Source organism: Lichenostomus cassidix, unplaced genomic scaffold (assembly GCF_008360975.1).
Source record: "Lichenostomus cassidix isolate B80296 unplaced genomic scaffold, HeHo_3.0 HiC_scaffold_38, whole genome shotgun sequence".
Lineage (NCBI taxonomy): Eukaryota > Metazoa > Chordata > Aves > Passeriformes > Meliphagidae > Lichenostomus > Lichenostomus cassidix.
Window position 1 is genome coordinate 1,705,877 of NW_028147440.1, and position 15,866 is coordinate 1,721,742.

A 15,866-nucleotide genomic window follows, 5' to 3' on the forward strand; every position below is an offset into this window, starting at 1 on the left:
GATTTTTTGGGGATTTTTTTGGGATTTTTTTTGAAATTTTTTTGGGATTTTTTTGGGGGATGTTTGGGGATATTTTGGGGTTTTTTCGGGGTGCTGACTCCCCCCGCAGCGCAGACCCCCATAGAAGAGTTCACCCAGGAGGGAAATCCCTTTAAAAATGGGGATTTTGGGGAATATTTGGGAATTTTTGGGGGATTTTTTGGGCTGGGATTTCGGGATTTTTTGGGGATATTTTGGGGATTTTTTGGGGGTTTTTTTTGGGGATATTTTGGGGTTTTTTTGGGGAATTTTTGGGTTGGAATTTCGGGATTTTTTGGGGATTTTTTGGGATTTTTTGGGATTTTTTTTTTGAAATTTTTTGGAGATTTTTTGGGGGATTTTTTGGGATATTTTGGGGGTTTTTGGGGAATTTTTGGGTTGCAATTTTGGGGATATTTTGGGGTGTTTTGGGGTTTTTTTGGGGAATATTTCATCTGGGATTTCGGGATTTTTTGGGGATTTTTTTGGGGATATTTTGGGGTGTTTTGGGGTTTTTTGGGGAATATTAGGGTTGGAATTTCGGGATTTTTTGGGGATATTTTGGGGGTTTTTTTGGGGAATATTTCATCTGGGATTTCGGGATTTTTTGGGGATGTTTTGGGGTTTTTTTGGGAATTTTTGGGCTGGATTTCGGGATTTTTTTGGGATATTTTTGGGGGATATTTTGGGGATTTTTTGGGGGATGTTTGGGGATATTTTGGGGTGTTTTGGGGTTTTTTTGGGGTGCTGACTCCCCCCGCAGCGCAGACCCCCATCGAGGAGTTCACGCCCACACCTGCCTTCCCGGCGCTGCAGTACCTGGAGTCGGTGGATGAAGGGGGCGTGGCCTGGAGGGCGGGGCTGCGGATGGGAGACTTCCTGATCGAGGTGAGGCCACGCCCACCTGGGGACACCTGGGGACAGCTGGGTACAGCTGGGGACAGTGACACACACCTGGGGACACACCTGGGGACAGCTGGGGACACCTGGGGACAGTGACACACACCTGGGGACACCTGGGGACACCTGGGGACACACCTGGGGACATTTGGGGACACCTGGGGACACCTGAGTACATTGACACACACCTGGGCACACCTGGGGACACCTGGGGACACACCTGGGGACACCTGGGGACATTGACACACACCTGGGGACACACCTGGGGACATTTGGGGACACCTGGGGACACCTGAGTACATTGACACACACCTGGGCACACCTGGGGACATTTGGGGACACCTGGGGACACCTGAGTACATTGACACACACCTGGGCACACCTGGGGACACACCTGGGGACACCTGGGGACAGCTGGAGACACACCTGGGCACACCTGAGTACATTGACATACACCTGGGGACAGCTGGGGACACACCTGGGCACACCTGAGTACATTGACATACACCTGGGGACAGCTGGGGACACACCTGGGGACATTTGGTGACACCTGGGGACACACCTGAGCACACCTGGGGACATTGACACACACCTGGGGACATTGACACATACCTAGGCACACCTGGGCACATACCAGGGGACATCTGGGCACACCTGGGGACACCTGGGGACACCTGGGGACACTGACACATACCTGGGGACACTTGCGGACAGCTGGGGACACCTGGGGACACACCTGAGTACATTGACATACACCTGGAGACATTGACACACACCTGGGCACACCTGGGGACACACCTGAGTACATTGACCTACACCTGGGGACACACCTGGGGACACCTGGGGTCAGCTGGGGGCACCTGGGGACACCTGGGGCACACTGACACACACCTGGGGACACACCTGCAGACACCTGGGGACACCTAGGGACACACCTGAGCACACCTGTGCACACCTGGGCACATTGACACACACCTGGGCACACCTGGGGACACACGGGGACACCTAGGTACACCTGGGCACATACCTGGTGACATCTGGGGATATTGACATACACCTGGGGACACCTGGGGACATCTGGGCACACCTGGGCACATTGTCACACACCTGGGCACACACCTGGGGACACCTGGGGACACACCTGGGTATATTGAGACATACCTGGGCACACCTGTGCACACCGACACACACCTGGGCACACCTGGGGACACCTGGGGACATCTGGGGGCATCTAGGCACATAGCTGGGGACATCTGGGCACACCTGTCACACACACACACCTGTCACACACACCTGTCTCACCTGTCACACACCCATCTCACACCTGTCACACACCTGTCACACACCTGTCTCACCTGCGCAGGTGAACGGCCAGAACGTGGTGAAGGTGGGGCACTGGCAGGTGGTGAACATGATCCTGTCACACACACACCTGTCACACACCTGTGCACACCTGTGTGATGTCCTACACCTGTCTCACCTGTCACACACCTGTGCGATGTCACACCCGTCACACACTCACTTGTCATACACACACATATCACAGAGGTGTCACACCTGTCCTATAGGTGTCACACACCTGTATGATGTCACACACCTGTCTCACCTGCGCAGGTGAACGGTCAGAACGTGGTGAAGGTGGGGCACCGGCAGGTGGTGAACATGATCCTGTCACACACACACACACCTGTCACACACACACACTCACCTGTCACACAGGTGTGTCACACCTGTCTCACCTGTCTCAGGTGAACGGCCAGAACGTGGTGAAGGTGGGGCACCGGCAGGTGGTGAACATGATCCTGTCACACACACACACCTGTCACACACACACATGTCATACAGGTGTCACACACCTGTCACACACCTGTCTCACCTGTCCCAGGTGAACGGTCAGAACGTGGTGAAGGTGGGGCACCGGCAGGTGGTGAACATGATCCTGTCACACACACACACACCTGTCACACACACACACTCACCTGTCACACAGGTGTGTCACACCTGTCTCACCTGTCCCAGGTGAACGGTCAGAACGTGGTGAAGGTGGGGCACCGGCAGGTGGTGAACACGATCCTGTCACACACACACCTGTCACACATGTCACAGAGGTGTCACTCACCTGTATGATGTCACTCACCTGTCACACACCTGTCACACAGGTGAACGGTCAGAACGTGGTGAAGGTGGGGCACCGGCAGGTGGTGAACACGATCCTGTCACACACACACACACCTGTCACACATGTCACAGAGGTGTCACACACCTGTATGATGTCACACACCTGTCTCACCTGCGCAGGTGAACGGTCAGAACGTGGTGAAGGTGGGGCACCGGCAGGTGGTGAACATGATCCGGCAGGGGGGGAACAGCCTGGTGCTGAAGGTGGTGATGGTGACGCGACACCCTGAGCCCCCCGAGGGACCGCGGCGCAGGGGTGAGCACCACACCTGGCAGGGGACAGGTAGATGGGGAGGGGTCCCAGGCACAGTGGGAGGGGTCTCAGGTAGATGGGGAGGGGTCTCAGGTAGATGGGGAGGGTCACAGGTAATTGAGGAGGGGTCTCAGATAGATGGGGAGGGGTCCCAGGTATGTGGGGAGGGGTCTCAGGTATAGTGGGAGAGGTCTCAGGTAGATGAGGAGGGGTCTCAGGTAGATGGGGAGGGGTCCCAGGTACAGCGGAATGGGTCCTGAGCACCTGGAGAAGGGTTTCAGGTGATTGGGGAAGGGGCTCAGGTGGGCCCGGACACCTGGGGAGGGGTCCCAGGTAAATGGGGAGGGGTCTAGGACCGATGGGAGGAGTCTCAGGTAGATGAGGAGGGGTCTCAGGTAGATGGGGAGGGGTCCCAGTAAGTGGGGAGGGGTCTCAGGTAGGCCTGGACACCTGGGGAGGGGTCCCAGGTATAGTGGGAGGGGTCTCAGATAGATGGGGAGGGGTCTCAGACACAGTGGAATGGGTCCTGAGCACCTGGGGAGGGGTCCCAGGTAAGCCTGAACACCTGGGGAGGGGTCTCAGGCACAGTGGGAGGGGTCTCAGGTAGATGGGGAGGGGTCCCAGGTATAGTGGGAGGGGCCTCAGGTAAATGGGGAGGGGTCCCAGTAAGTGGGGAGGGGTCTCAGGTGGGCCTGGACACCTGAGGAAGGGTCTCACAGCCATGGGAAGGGTCTCAGGTAATTGGGGAGGGTCTCAGGTAAATAGGGAAGGGTCCCAGGTATGTGGGGTGGGGTCTCAGGTATAGTGGGAGAGGTCTCAGGTAAATGAGGAGGGGTCCCAGGTAGATGGGGAGGGTCTCAGGTAATTGGGGAGGGTCTCAGGTAGATGAGGAGGGGGCTCAGGTGGGCCTGGACACCTGAGGAAGGGTCTCACAGCCATGGGAAGGGTCCCAGGTAGATGGGGAGGGGTCTCAGGCACAGTGGAATGGGTCCTGAGCACCTGGGGAGGGGTCTCAGGTAGATGGGGAGGGGTCCCAGTAAGTGGGGAGGGGTCTCAGATAAACTGGAAGGGTCCCAGGTAAATGGGGAGGGTCTCAGGTAATTGGGGAGGGGTCCTGAACACCTGGGGAGGGATCTCAGATAAATCAGAAGGGTCCCAGGTAAATGAGGAGGGGTCTCAGATATAGTGGGAGAGGTCTCAGGTAATTGGGGAGGGTCTCAGGTAGATGAGGAGGGGGCTCAGGTAATTGGGGAGAGAGCTCAGGTGGGGCCGGACACCTGGGGAGGGTCTCAGGTAGATGGGGAGGGGTCTCAGGTAGATGAGGATGGGTCTCAGGCACAGTGGAATGGGTCCTGAGCACCTGGGGAGGGTCTCAGGTAAATGGGGAGGGGTCTCAGGTAAGCCTGAACACCTGAGGAGGGGTCTCAGGTAAGTGAGGAAGGGTCCCAGTAAGTGGGGAGGGGTCTCAGGTAGGCCTGGACACCTGAGGAAGGGTCTCACAGCCATGGGAAGGGTCTCAGGTAATTGGGGAGGGGTCTCACTAATTGGGGAGGGGTCTCAGGTAAATGAGGAGGGGTCTCAGGTAATTGGGGAGGGGTCCTGAGCACCTGGGGAGGGTCTCAGATAAAGTGGAAGGGTCCCAGGTAATTGGGGAGGGGTCTCACTAATTGGGGAGGGGTCTCACTAATTGGGGAGGGGTCCCAGTAATTTGGGGAGGGGTCTCTGGTAATTGGGGAAGGTGTCAGTAATTAGGGGAGGGGGTCTGCTCGGTAATTTGGGGAGGGGTCTCGGTTAATTAGGAAGGTGTCACTAATTAGGGAGGGGTCTCCGGGGCTGTAATTAATTTGGGGAGGGGTCTCGGTTAATTAGGAAGGTGTCACTAATTAGGGGAGGGGTCTCCGGGGCTGTAATTAATTTGGGGAGGGGTCTCGGTTAATTAGGAAGGTGTCACTAATTAGGGGAGGGGTCTCCGGGGCTGTAATTAATTTGGGGAGGGGTCTCGGTTAATTAGGAAGGTGTCACTAATTAGGGGAGGGGTCTCCGGGGCTGTAATTAATTTGGGGAGGGGTCTCGGTCAATTAGGAAGGTGTCACTAATTAGGGGAAGGGTCTCCAGGGCTGTAATTAATTAGGGGAGGGGTCTCTCCCCCCAGCCCCACCGCCTCCCCACCCCCACGATCTCCAGTAATTAGGGGAGGGGTCTCGGTTAATTGGGGAGGGTCTGAGTTAATTGGGAAGGTGTCACTAATTAGGGGAGGGGGTCTCACTAATTGGGGAGGGGTCTCGGGGCAGTAATTAATTAGGGGAGGGGTCTCACTAATTAGGGGAGGGGTCTCTGGGCAGTAATTAATTAGGGGAGGGGTCTCACTAATTAGGGGAGGGCTCTCTGGGGCTGTAATTAACTGGGGAGGGCTCTCTGGGCACTAATTAATTAGGGGAGGGGTCTCTCCCAGCCCCTGTGATCTCCGGTAATTAGGGGAGGGTCTCAGTTAATTGGGGAAGGTCTCAGTTAATTAGGGGAGGGGTCTCCGGGCTGTAATTAATTAGGGGAGGTCAGTAATTAATTAGGGGAGGGGTCTCTCTGCCCCCAGCCGCCCCCCCCCAGCCCCGCCGCCTCCCCGCCCTGTGATCTCCGGTAATTAGGGGAAGGTCTCAGTTAATTGGGAAGGTCTCAGTTAATTGGGGGATCTCAGTTAATTGGGAAGGTGTCACTAATTAGGAAAGGTCACTAATTAATTGGGGAGGGGTCTCTCTCTCCCAGCCGCCCCCCCCCAGCCCTGCTGCCTCCCCGCCCTGTGATCTCCGGTAACTGAGGGATCTCAGTTAATTAAGGAAGGTCTCAGTTAATTAGGGGAAGGGGTCTCTGGGGCTGTAATTAATTAAGGAGGTCAGTAATTAATTGGGGAGGGGTCTCTCTCGCAGCCGCCCCCCCCAGCCCCGCCGCCTCCCCGCCCTGTGATCTCCGGTAATTAGGGGAAGATCTCAGTTAATTAAGGAAGGTGTCAGTTAATTAGGGGAGGGGTCTCCGGGGGTCTCACTAATTAGGAAAGGTCAGTAATTAATTAGGGGAGGGGTCTCTCTCTCCCAGCCGCCCCCCCCAGCCCCGCCGCCTCCCCGCCCTGTGATCTCCGGTAACTGAGGGATCTCAGTTAATTGGGAAGGTGTCACTAATTAGGGAAAGGGGTCTCTGGGCTGTAATTAATTAGCGGAGGTCAGTAATTAATTAGGGGAGGGGTCTCTCGCAGCCGCCCCCCCCCAGCCCCGCCGCCTCCCCGCCCCCGCCATCTCGCTGCGCTCCAAGTCCATGACGTCAGAGCTCGAGGAGATGGGTGAGGAATTCGGGAATTTGGGATTTTGGGGGAATTTGGGGGATTTGGGGAATTTAGGGAATTTTGGGGGAATTTGGGGGAAATTTTGGGGAATTTGGGAGGTTTGGGGGAAATTTTGGGGGTCCTGTGGAATTTTGGGATTTTTTGGGGGATTTGGGGAATTTGGGGGATTTTGGGAATTTTGGGGTTTTTGGAATTTTGGGGATTTTTGGGGGAATTTTGGTGATTTTTTGTGAATTTTGGGGATTTTTGGGAAATTTTGGGGGTTTTGAGGGAATTCGTGGATTTTGGGAATTTGGGGGAATTTGGGGGAAATTTGGGGGATTTTGGGGAATTTGGTTTTGGGGATTTTTGGGGATTTTGGGGGGATTTTGGGGAATTGGGGGAAATTTTGGGGAGGATTTGGGGGATTTTTGGGGGAATTTTGGGGTCCAGGAATTTGGGGATTTGAGGGATTTGGGGGAAATTTTTGGGAATTTGGGGGAATTTTGGGGGTTTTTGGGGGTTCTGGGAGGGATTTGGGAGATTTTGGGGAAATTTTGGGGGTCCTGGGAGGATTCTGGGGATCCAGGGGGAGAATTTGGGGGATTTTGGGGGAATTTTGGGGAATTTTTGGGGGTCCTGGAGGGTTTTGGGGGAATTTTGGGGAAATTTGGGAATTTTGGGGAATTTTGGGAGTCCGGGGGAATTTGGGGGATTTGAGGGATTTGGGGGAATTTTGTCCTGGGGAATTTTTGGAAATTTGGGAATTTTTGGGGAATTTTGGGGATTTTTAGGAATTTTAGGGGAGATTTTGGGGATTTGGGGGAATTTTGGGAATTTTGGGGTTTTTGGGAATTTTGGGGATTTGGGGGAATTTTTGGGGAGATTTGGGGGTTTGGGGGATTTTGGGGGGAATTTTTCCTGATTTTTTTGGGGATTTTTGGGGAATTTTTTGGGGGATTTTTTTTGGAATTTTTTGGGGAATTTTGAGGGAAAATTTTTGGGATTTTGGGATTTTTTTGGGGAAAATTTTGGGTATTTTTTGTGGATTTTTTTTGGGATTTTGTGGATTTTTTGGGGATTTTTTCGGATTTTTTTTGGGATTTTGGGGATTTTTTTGGGGATTTTTTGGGGATTTTTTTTTATTAATTTTGGGAAATTTTGGGGGAATTTTGGGGGAATTTTTGGGGGAATTTCAGAGGGGTTTTGGGAAAATTTGGGGGAATTTTGGGAGATTTTGGGAGGATTTTGGGAGTTTTGGGGGAATTTGGGGGAAAATTTGGGGATATTTTGGGGAATTTTGGGGGATTTTGGTGGTTTTGGGGCGTTTGGGGGATTTTGGGAGAATTTGTGGGATTTTGGGGACTTTGGGAGGATTTTGGGGGATTTTTGGGGGAATTTGGGGAGATTTTGGGGAATTGGGGATTTTGAGGATTTTTGGGGAGTTTTGGGGATTTTTGGGGGACTTTTGGGAGGATTTTGGGAGGAATTTGGGTGATTTTTGGGAGTTGGGTGGATTTTGGGATTTTGGGGAATTTGGGGTGATTTTGGGGAATTTTGGGATTTTGGTGATTTTGGGGAGTTTTGGGTGGATTTTTGGGGAGTTTTGGGTGGATTTTTGGGGAGTTTTGGGTGGATTTTTGGGGGTTCCTGGGGTGTTTTGGGGTCTCTGAGGAATTTGGGGGTCCCGGGGGGCTTTGATGACCTTTGACCTTTGCTGACCTTTGACCTTTGGCCTCCCCTCCCCCCCTGCTGCCCCAAAGTGGAGAAGGGTGAGCTGGGGTGGGGGAGGGGCAGGGGGGGGGGGGCTGAGACCCCCCGGGGAGTTTGGGACCCCAAAATATCCCAAAATAGCCCAAAATATCCCAAAAATATCCCAAAAATACCCCAAAACAGCCAAAAAATATCCCAAAATAGCCAAAAAACCCCAAAAAATACCTGAAAATAGCCCAAAATAGCAAAAAAATAGCCCAAAATAGCCCAAAATATCCCAAAAATAGCCCAAAAACACCCCAAATATCCCAAAATAGCCTAAAAATACCCCAAAATAGCCAAAAAATATCCCAAATAGCCCAAAAGATCCCGAAAATACCTCTGAATATACCAAAAGACCCCAAAATAGCAAACAATATCCTAAAATATCCCAGAATACCCCAAAATATCCTAAAAATGCCTCAAAATAACAAAAAATATCAAAAAATAGCCCAAAATACCCAAAAAAGATCCCAAAAATACAGCAAAATATCTCAATATACCCCAAAATATCCTAAAATACCCCAAAATATCCCAAAATACCCAAAAAGTGCACCAAAGTACTTCAAAATATCCAAAAATATTCCAAAATAGCCCAAAAGATCCCAAAATACCCAAAAATATCCTAAAATACCCCAAAGTACCCCCGAAATACACAAAAATTACCAAAAAATGCCCCAAAAATGCCCAAAAATATCCCAAAAATCTTTCAAATGCCCAAAAAAATCCCAAAAATACAGCCAAATACTCCAAAGTATCCCAAAAATACAGCAAAATGCCTCAATGTACCCCAAAATATCCTAAAATGTCCTAAAAATACCTCTGAATATACCAAAATACCCCAAAATATCCAAAACCACCCAAAAATACCCCAAAATACCCCAAAGTATCCCAAAATATCCCCAAATACACAAAAATACCCCAAAATACCCCAAAGTATCCCAAAATAGCCAAAAATCGCCCAAAATACCCCAAAATATCCCCAAATACCCCAAAATAACCCAAAATGCCCTAAAATACCCCAAAGTACCTCAAAAAAACCCCAAAATTCCCAAAATACTCCAATATACCCCAAAATACCAGAAAATATCCCCAAAAAATCCCCAAATATCCCAAAAATTCCCAAATGACCCAAATACCCAAAAATACCCCAAAAATCATCCCAAAATCCCTCAAAATCTGCCAATTTGACCCCAAAATCCCAAATCTCCCCCAAATCCCAAATAATCCCCTCAGTCTGCTCCTAAATCCCCCCAAAAATCCCAAAAATTTCCAAAAATTCCCTCAAGACATCCCAAAATCCCCCAAAATCCCTCAAAATTCCCAAAAATCTCCCAAAATTCCCCCCAAAATCACCAAAATTCCCAAAATCCCCAAAATTCCCCAAATTCCCCAAAATTCCCCAAAATTCCCCAAATTCCCCAAATTCCCCAAAATCCTCAAAATCCCCAAAATTCCCTCAAAATTCCTAAAATCCCAAAATTCCCAAAATTTCCCCAATTTTCCCCCAAAATCTCCAAATTTCCCCCAAATTTCCCCAAATTCTCCCAAATTTTCCCCAAAATCCCCAAATTTTCCCAAAATTTCCCAAAATTCCCCAAAATCCCCCAAATTCCCCCAAATCCAAAAAAATCCACCGAAAATCCCCAAAATTCCCCCCAAAACTCCATTTACCCCCAAATCTCTCCCCAAAATCCCAAAAATCCCCAAAAATCCCTCCAAAATTCCCCCAATAATCCCCAAAAAATCCCAAATTCCCCAAAAAATCCCCAAATTTCCCCAAAAAATCCCCAAATTTCCCCAAAAATCCCAAAATTTCCCCAAAAATCCCAAAATTCCCCCAATTCTCCCCTAACTCCTGTCATGTCTCCCCAGTCTCCCCCTGGAAGAAGCGCAGTGGTGAGTGAGAGATCCTTGCACACCCATTGCACACTCAGGCCTTGCACACTCATCAATCCCCAAGCCTTGCACACTCATTGCACACTCGTTCTAAACCCTTCAAGGACTTTGCACACTCATTGCACACTCATGGAGACCCCCCCAGGCCTTGCACACTCACCTGGAATGCCGTGCACACTCATTTCCAACCCTTGAAGGACTTTGCACAAGCCTTGCACACCCATTGCACACTCAGGCCTTGCACACTCATCGATCCCCAAGCCTTGCACACTCATTGCACACTCATTCTAAACCCTTCAAGGACTTTGCACACTCATTGCACACCCATGGATATCTGCCAGGCCTTGCACACTCATTGCACACTCACCTGGAACCCTTGTGCAAGCCTTTGCACACCCATTAAAGACCCCACAGGGGATTTGCACAAGCCTTGCACACTCATGGACTCTCCAGGCCTTGCACACTCATTGCACACTCACCTGGAATGCCTTGCACACTCATTTCCAACCCTTAAGGTCTTTGCAGAAGCCTTGCACACCCATTGACTCACCCAGGCCTTGCACACCCATTGCACACTCACCCAGAGCCCTCGTGCAAGGGTTTGCACACTCATTGCACACTCATCTAAAACCCCTAATGGTCTTGCACGAGCCTTGCACACTCATTCTAAACCCTTCAAGGACTTTGCACACTCATTTCGAACTCATTCTATAGTTTGCACACTCATTGCACACTCATGGATATCTGCCAGGCCTTGCACACTCATTTTCAACCCTTTAAGGACTTTGCACACTCATTGCACACTCACCTGGAACCCTTGCGCAAGGCTTTGCACAAGTCTTGCACACTCATGGACTCCCCAGGCCTTGCACACTCATTGCACACTCACCTGGACACTCGGGCAAGGCTTTGCACACCCATTGCACACTCATTCTACACCTTTAAAGGGCTTTGCACACTCATTTCAGAGCCATTAAAGAGTTTGCACAAGTCTTGCACACTCACCCAGAACCCTCATGCACGGCTTTGCACACTCAGGCCTTGCACACCCATCAAACCCCAGGCCTTGCACACTCATTGAATGCCTTTGAAAGGTCTTGAGCAAGCCTTGCACGCTCATTTTAAACCTTTCAAGGAGCCTTGCACACTCATTGCACACTCATTTCAATCCCTCAAGGACTTTGCACAAGCATTGCACACTCACCAGGAACCCCCGTGCAAGGCTTTGCACACTCATCGCACACTCAGGCAAGGCTCAGGCTGGCCTTGCACGCTCATCCAAACCCCCAGCGCAAGGCTTTGCACGAGTCTTGCACACTCATTGCACACTCACCTGTCCCCAGGCCTTGCAGACTCGTTGCACGCTCACCTGGGACCCTCGTGCAAAGCTTTGCACACTCACTGGGATCCCTGTGCAAGGTTTACCCAGCCCTTGCACACTCATTGCACACCAGCACCAGGCCTTGCACGGCCCTTGCACACTCATTGGGATCCCCGTGCAATGTTCCCAGAGCATTGCACACTCAGTCATTTTGCACACTCACTCGTTTTGCACACTCACTCATCCCACCACCCCTGCTCTTGCACACTCACTGGGATCCTTGTGCAAGGTTTACCCAGCCCTTGCACACTCATTGCACACCAGCCTCATCCCTTGCACACTCACCGGAACCCCCTGCAAGGTTTGCACGCCCCTTGCACACTCATTGCACACCAGCATCGTCCCTTGCACACTCACCGGCACCCCCTGCAAGGTTTGCACGCCCCTTGCACACTCACCCTGGCACACTCCCCGCCCTTGCACACTCATTGCACACCGGCTCCAGGCCTTGCACACTCATTGGAAACCCCCACAAGGTTTGCACGGCCCTTGCACACTCATCCCCCCCGTTGCACACTCACCCCTCCCCCCTTGCACACTCATCGCCGCCCCTCCCCCCAAAACACCCCAAACACCCCAAAAATCCCCCAAAATACCCCAGAATTCCCCAAAATTCCCCAAAATTCCCCAGAATTCCCCAGAATTCCCCAGAAATCCCCCAGAAATCCCCCAAAATTCCCCAAAATTCCCCAAAATTCCCTCAAAATTCACCAAAAATCCCCCAAAATTCCCCAGAACCTCCCAAAGACCCCCAAAACCCACCAAGATCCCCAAAGACCCCCAGGACCCCCAAAAACCCCCAAGACCCCCTCAGGACCCCCCAAAATCCCCAAAATACCTCCAGAACCTCCAAAGACCCCCAAAAACACCCCAAAGACCCCAAAACTACCCCCAGGACCCCAAAAGATCCCCAAAGACCCCCAGGCCTCCTCAAATCCTCCCAGGACCCCCAAGATCCCTCAAACCTCCCCAAAACCCCCTCAGGACCCCCAAAGACCCCCAGAACCCCCAAAACGCCCCAAAGACCCCCAAACCACCCCAGGACCTCAAAGACCCCACAAAACAACTCTAAGACCCAAGGACCCCCAGAACCCCCAAAGATCCCAAAGACCCCCCAAAAAATCCCCAAAGTCCCCCAAACACCTCCAGAACCTCCCAAAGACCCCAAAAACACCAAGGACCCCCAAAAGACCTCCAGGACCCCCCAAAGCCCCTCAGGACCCCCAAAGCCCCTCAAAAGACCCCCAGGACCCCAAAACCCCTCAAATCCTCCCAGGACTCCCTAAAATCCCCTCAAATCCTCCCAGGACCCCAGGCCCTCAAAATCCCCAGGACCCCCAAAAGTCCCCCAAGACCTCCTCAGGACCCCCAAAGCCCCCAGGAGCCCCTAAAAGACCCCAAGACCCCAAAATCCCCCCAGGACTCCTAAAATCCCCTCGAGACCCCCAGGACCCCCAAAACCCTCCAGAACCTCCCAAAGACCCCCAGGACCCCCAAAGCCCCCAAAGACCCCCAGGACCCTAAAACCTCCCCAAAACCCCCAGGACCCCCAAAAAGAACTCCAAGACCCCCTCAGGACCCTAAAGACCCCCAAAACACCCCAAAGCGCCCCCAAGCCCCCAGGATCCCCCAATGCCTCCCAGGACCCCCCAAAGACCCTCAGGATCCCCCAAAGCCCTCCAGGACCCCCCAAAGCCCTCCAGGACCCCCTAAAGCCCCCCCAAAGCCCCCCAGGATCCCCCCTCTCCCCTCCCCCCAGAGTTCGACACCTCCTCGAGCACCGAGAAGAAGAGAACAGTGTACCAGATGGCGCTCAGTGAGTCGGGGGGCTGCGGGGGGATTTGGGGGGGTCCTGGGGGGTCTTGGGGGGGTTTTGGGGATCCTGGGGGGGATCAGAGGGGGAGCAGAGGGGGTTTTGGGGGGTCCTGAGGGGGATTTTGGGGTTCTTAGGGCGTCTTTTTAAGGGGTTTTGAGGGGATGTTTGGGGAGTTTTGGGGGTCCTGGGGGATTTTGGGGGTTTTGGGAGTTTTGGGGGTCCTGGGGGTCTTTTGGGGGTCCTGAGGGGGATTTTGGGGAGATTTGGGGGTTTTGGGGGTCCTGGGGGAGGATTTGAGGAGGGCTGAGGGGATTTGGGGGTCCTAGGGGATCCTGAGGGGTTTTGGGGGTCCCGGGGATTTGAGGGATTTTGGGGGTTTTTTGGGGGTCCTGGGGGGATTTGGGGAGATTTGGGGGTCCTGGGGGATTGAAGGGGGCTGAGGGGATTTTGGGATCTGAGGTCTTGGGGGTCTTTGGGGAGTCTTGAGGGGCTTTTGGGGATCTGAGGAGAATTTGGGGGATCTGAGGGGGTCTTGGAGGGTTTTGGGGGTCCTGGGGTCTTGGGGTCTTAGGGGTCTTGGGGAGGATTTGGGGATGCTGAGGAGAATTTGGGGGGTCAGGGGTCTTGAGGGGCTTTTTGGGGGTCCTGGGGGTGTTTTGGGAGGGTTTGAAGGGGTTTGGGGGAATTTGGGAGATCCGGGGGGGTTTTGGGGTCCTGAGGGGATTTTGGGGGTTTGGGGTCCTGAGGGGGTCTTGGGGTCTTTGGGGGTCCTGAGGGAGAATTTGGGGGTTTTGGGGGTCCTGGGGGTTTGGGGGCTTTGGGGGGATCCTGGGGGGTCTTTTGGGGGATTTGGGGCAATTTGGGGGTCCTGGGGGTTTGGGGGATCCTGAGGAGATTTTGGGGAGTCCTGGGGGTCTTTTGGGGGTCTTTGGGGGTTTTGGGGGTCTGAGGGAGAATTTGGGGGTCCTGGGGGGATTTGGGGAGGGAATTTGGGGATTCCCCCAAAATCCCCAAAAATTCCCCAAAAATTCCCCAAAAATTCCCCAAACTCCCAAAAAATTCCCAAAATTCCCCCAAATTTCCCCAAAAATTACCAAAATTCCCCAAAAAATCCCCAAAATCCCCAATTTCCCTCAAAATTCCCCAAAAATTCCCCAAAAATCCCCCAAAATCCCAAAATTCCCAAAATTCCCCAAAAAAAATTCCAAAAAAATTCCCCAAGAATCCCCCAAAAATTCTGCAAACTCCTCAAACTCCCCAAAACTTCCCCAAAATTTCCAAAAATGTCCCAAAAATTCCCCAAAAATCCCCAAAAATTCCCCAAAATTCAAAAAAAATTCCCCAAAATTCCCCCAAAAATTCCCCAAAATTCAAAAAAATTCTCCAACAATTCTCCACAATCCCCAAAACTCCCCAAAAATCCCCCAAAAATGCCCCAAAATCCCCCAAAAATTCCCAAAAAATTCGCAAAAATTCTCCAACAATTCTCCACAATCCCCACAAATCCCCAAAACACCCCAAAATTCCCCAAAAATTCCAAAAAAAATCCCAAAATATTCCCAAAAATTTCCCAAAATTCCCCAAAAATTCCCCGAAATTCCCCCAAACTCCCCAAAAATAAAAAAAATTCCCCCAAAATCCCCCAAAATCCCCAAAATTTCCCAAAAAATTCCCCAAAAATCCCCCAAAATCCCAAATTTCCCAATTGCAGACAAGCTGGATGAGATCCTGGCCGCGGCTCAGCAGAGCATCAGCGCGGGGGAGGGGCAGGGAGCGCCCATCCCCCCCCTGGCCAAGGGGCGACCGAAGGGATTCTTCGGGCCAGAGGTGGGCAGAGACCCGAATTTGGGGGGAATTTGGGAAATTTGGGGGAAATTTGGGGTGAAAATGACAAAATTTAGGGATAAAATGTCGAAATTTGGGGTAAAACGGTGAAATTTGGGGGGAATTTGGGGGGAATTTGGGAGGAAAACGGAGAAATTTGGAGATAAAATGGTGAAATTTGGGGGGAAAACAGAGAAATTTGGGGGGAAATAGTGAAATTTGGGGGAAAATGGGGAAATTTGGGCCTAAATGGAAGAAATTTGGGGGTGAAAGGACGAAATTTGGGGGAAAAATGGTGAAATTTGGGGGGAAATGGGGAAATTTGGGGAAAATGGGGAAATTTGGGGGAAAACGGTGAAATTTGGGAGGAAAATGATGAAATTTGGGTGGGAAAAGCTGAAATTTAGGGGAATATGGGGAAATTTGGGGTGAAAATGGAGAAATTTGGGAAAATTTGGGGAAATTTGGGGAAACGGCAAATTTGGGGGGAAAACAGTGAAATTTGGGGGAAAAGGGTGAAATTTGGGGGTTTAAG

The 15,866-nt window shown here is 51.7% G+C and overlaps 1 protein-coding gene across 1 annotated transcript in view; it reads left to right on the top strand.

Moving 5' to 3' along the window:
- The window catches only part of SHANK1 (SH3 and multiple ankyrin repeat domains 1), a 142,330-nt gene that overhangs the window by 113,435 nt on the left and 13,029 nt on the right, over positions 1-15,866 (top strand). The window contains exons 21-26 of the mRNA XM_085045404.1: positions 782-906; positions 3,217-3,352; positions 6,594-6,677; positions 10,287-10,310; positions 13,451-13,507; positions 15,219-15,334. Of these exons, the coding sequence (XP_084901530.1) occupies positions 782-906; positions 3,217-3,352; positions 6,594-6,677; positions 10,287-10,310; positions 13,451-13,507; positions 15,219-15,334 (542 nt within the window). The remainder of the gene's footprint in view (positions 1-781; positions 907-3,216; positions 3,353-6,593; positions 6,678-10,286; positions 10,311-13,450; positions 13,508-15,218; positions 15,335-15,866) is intronic.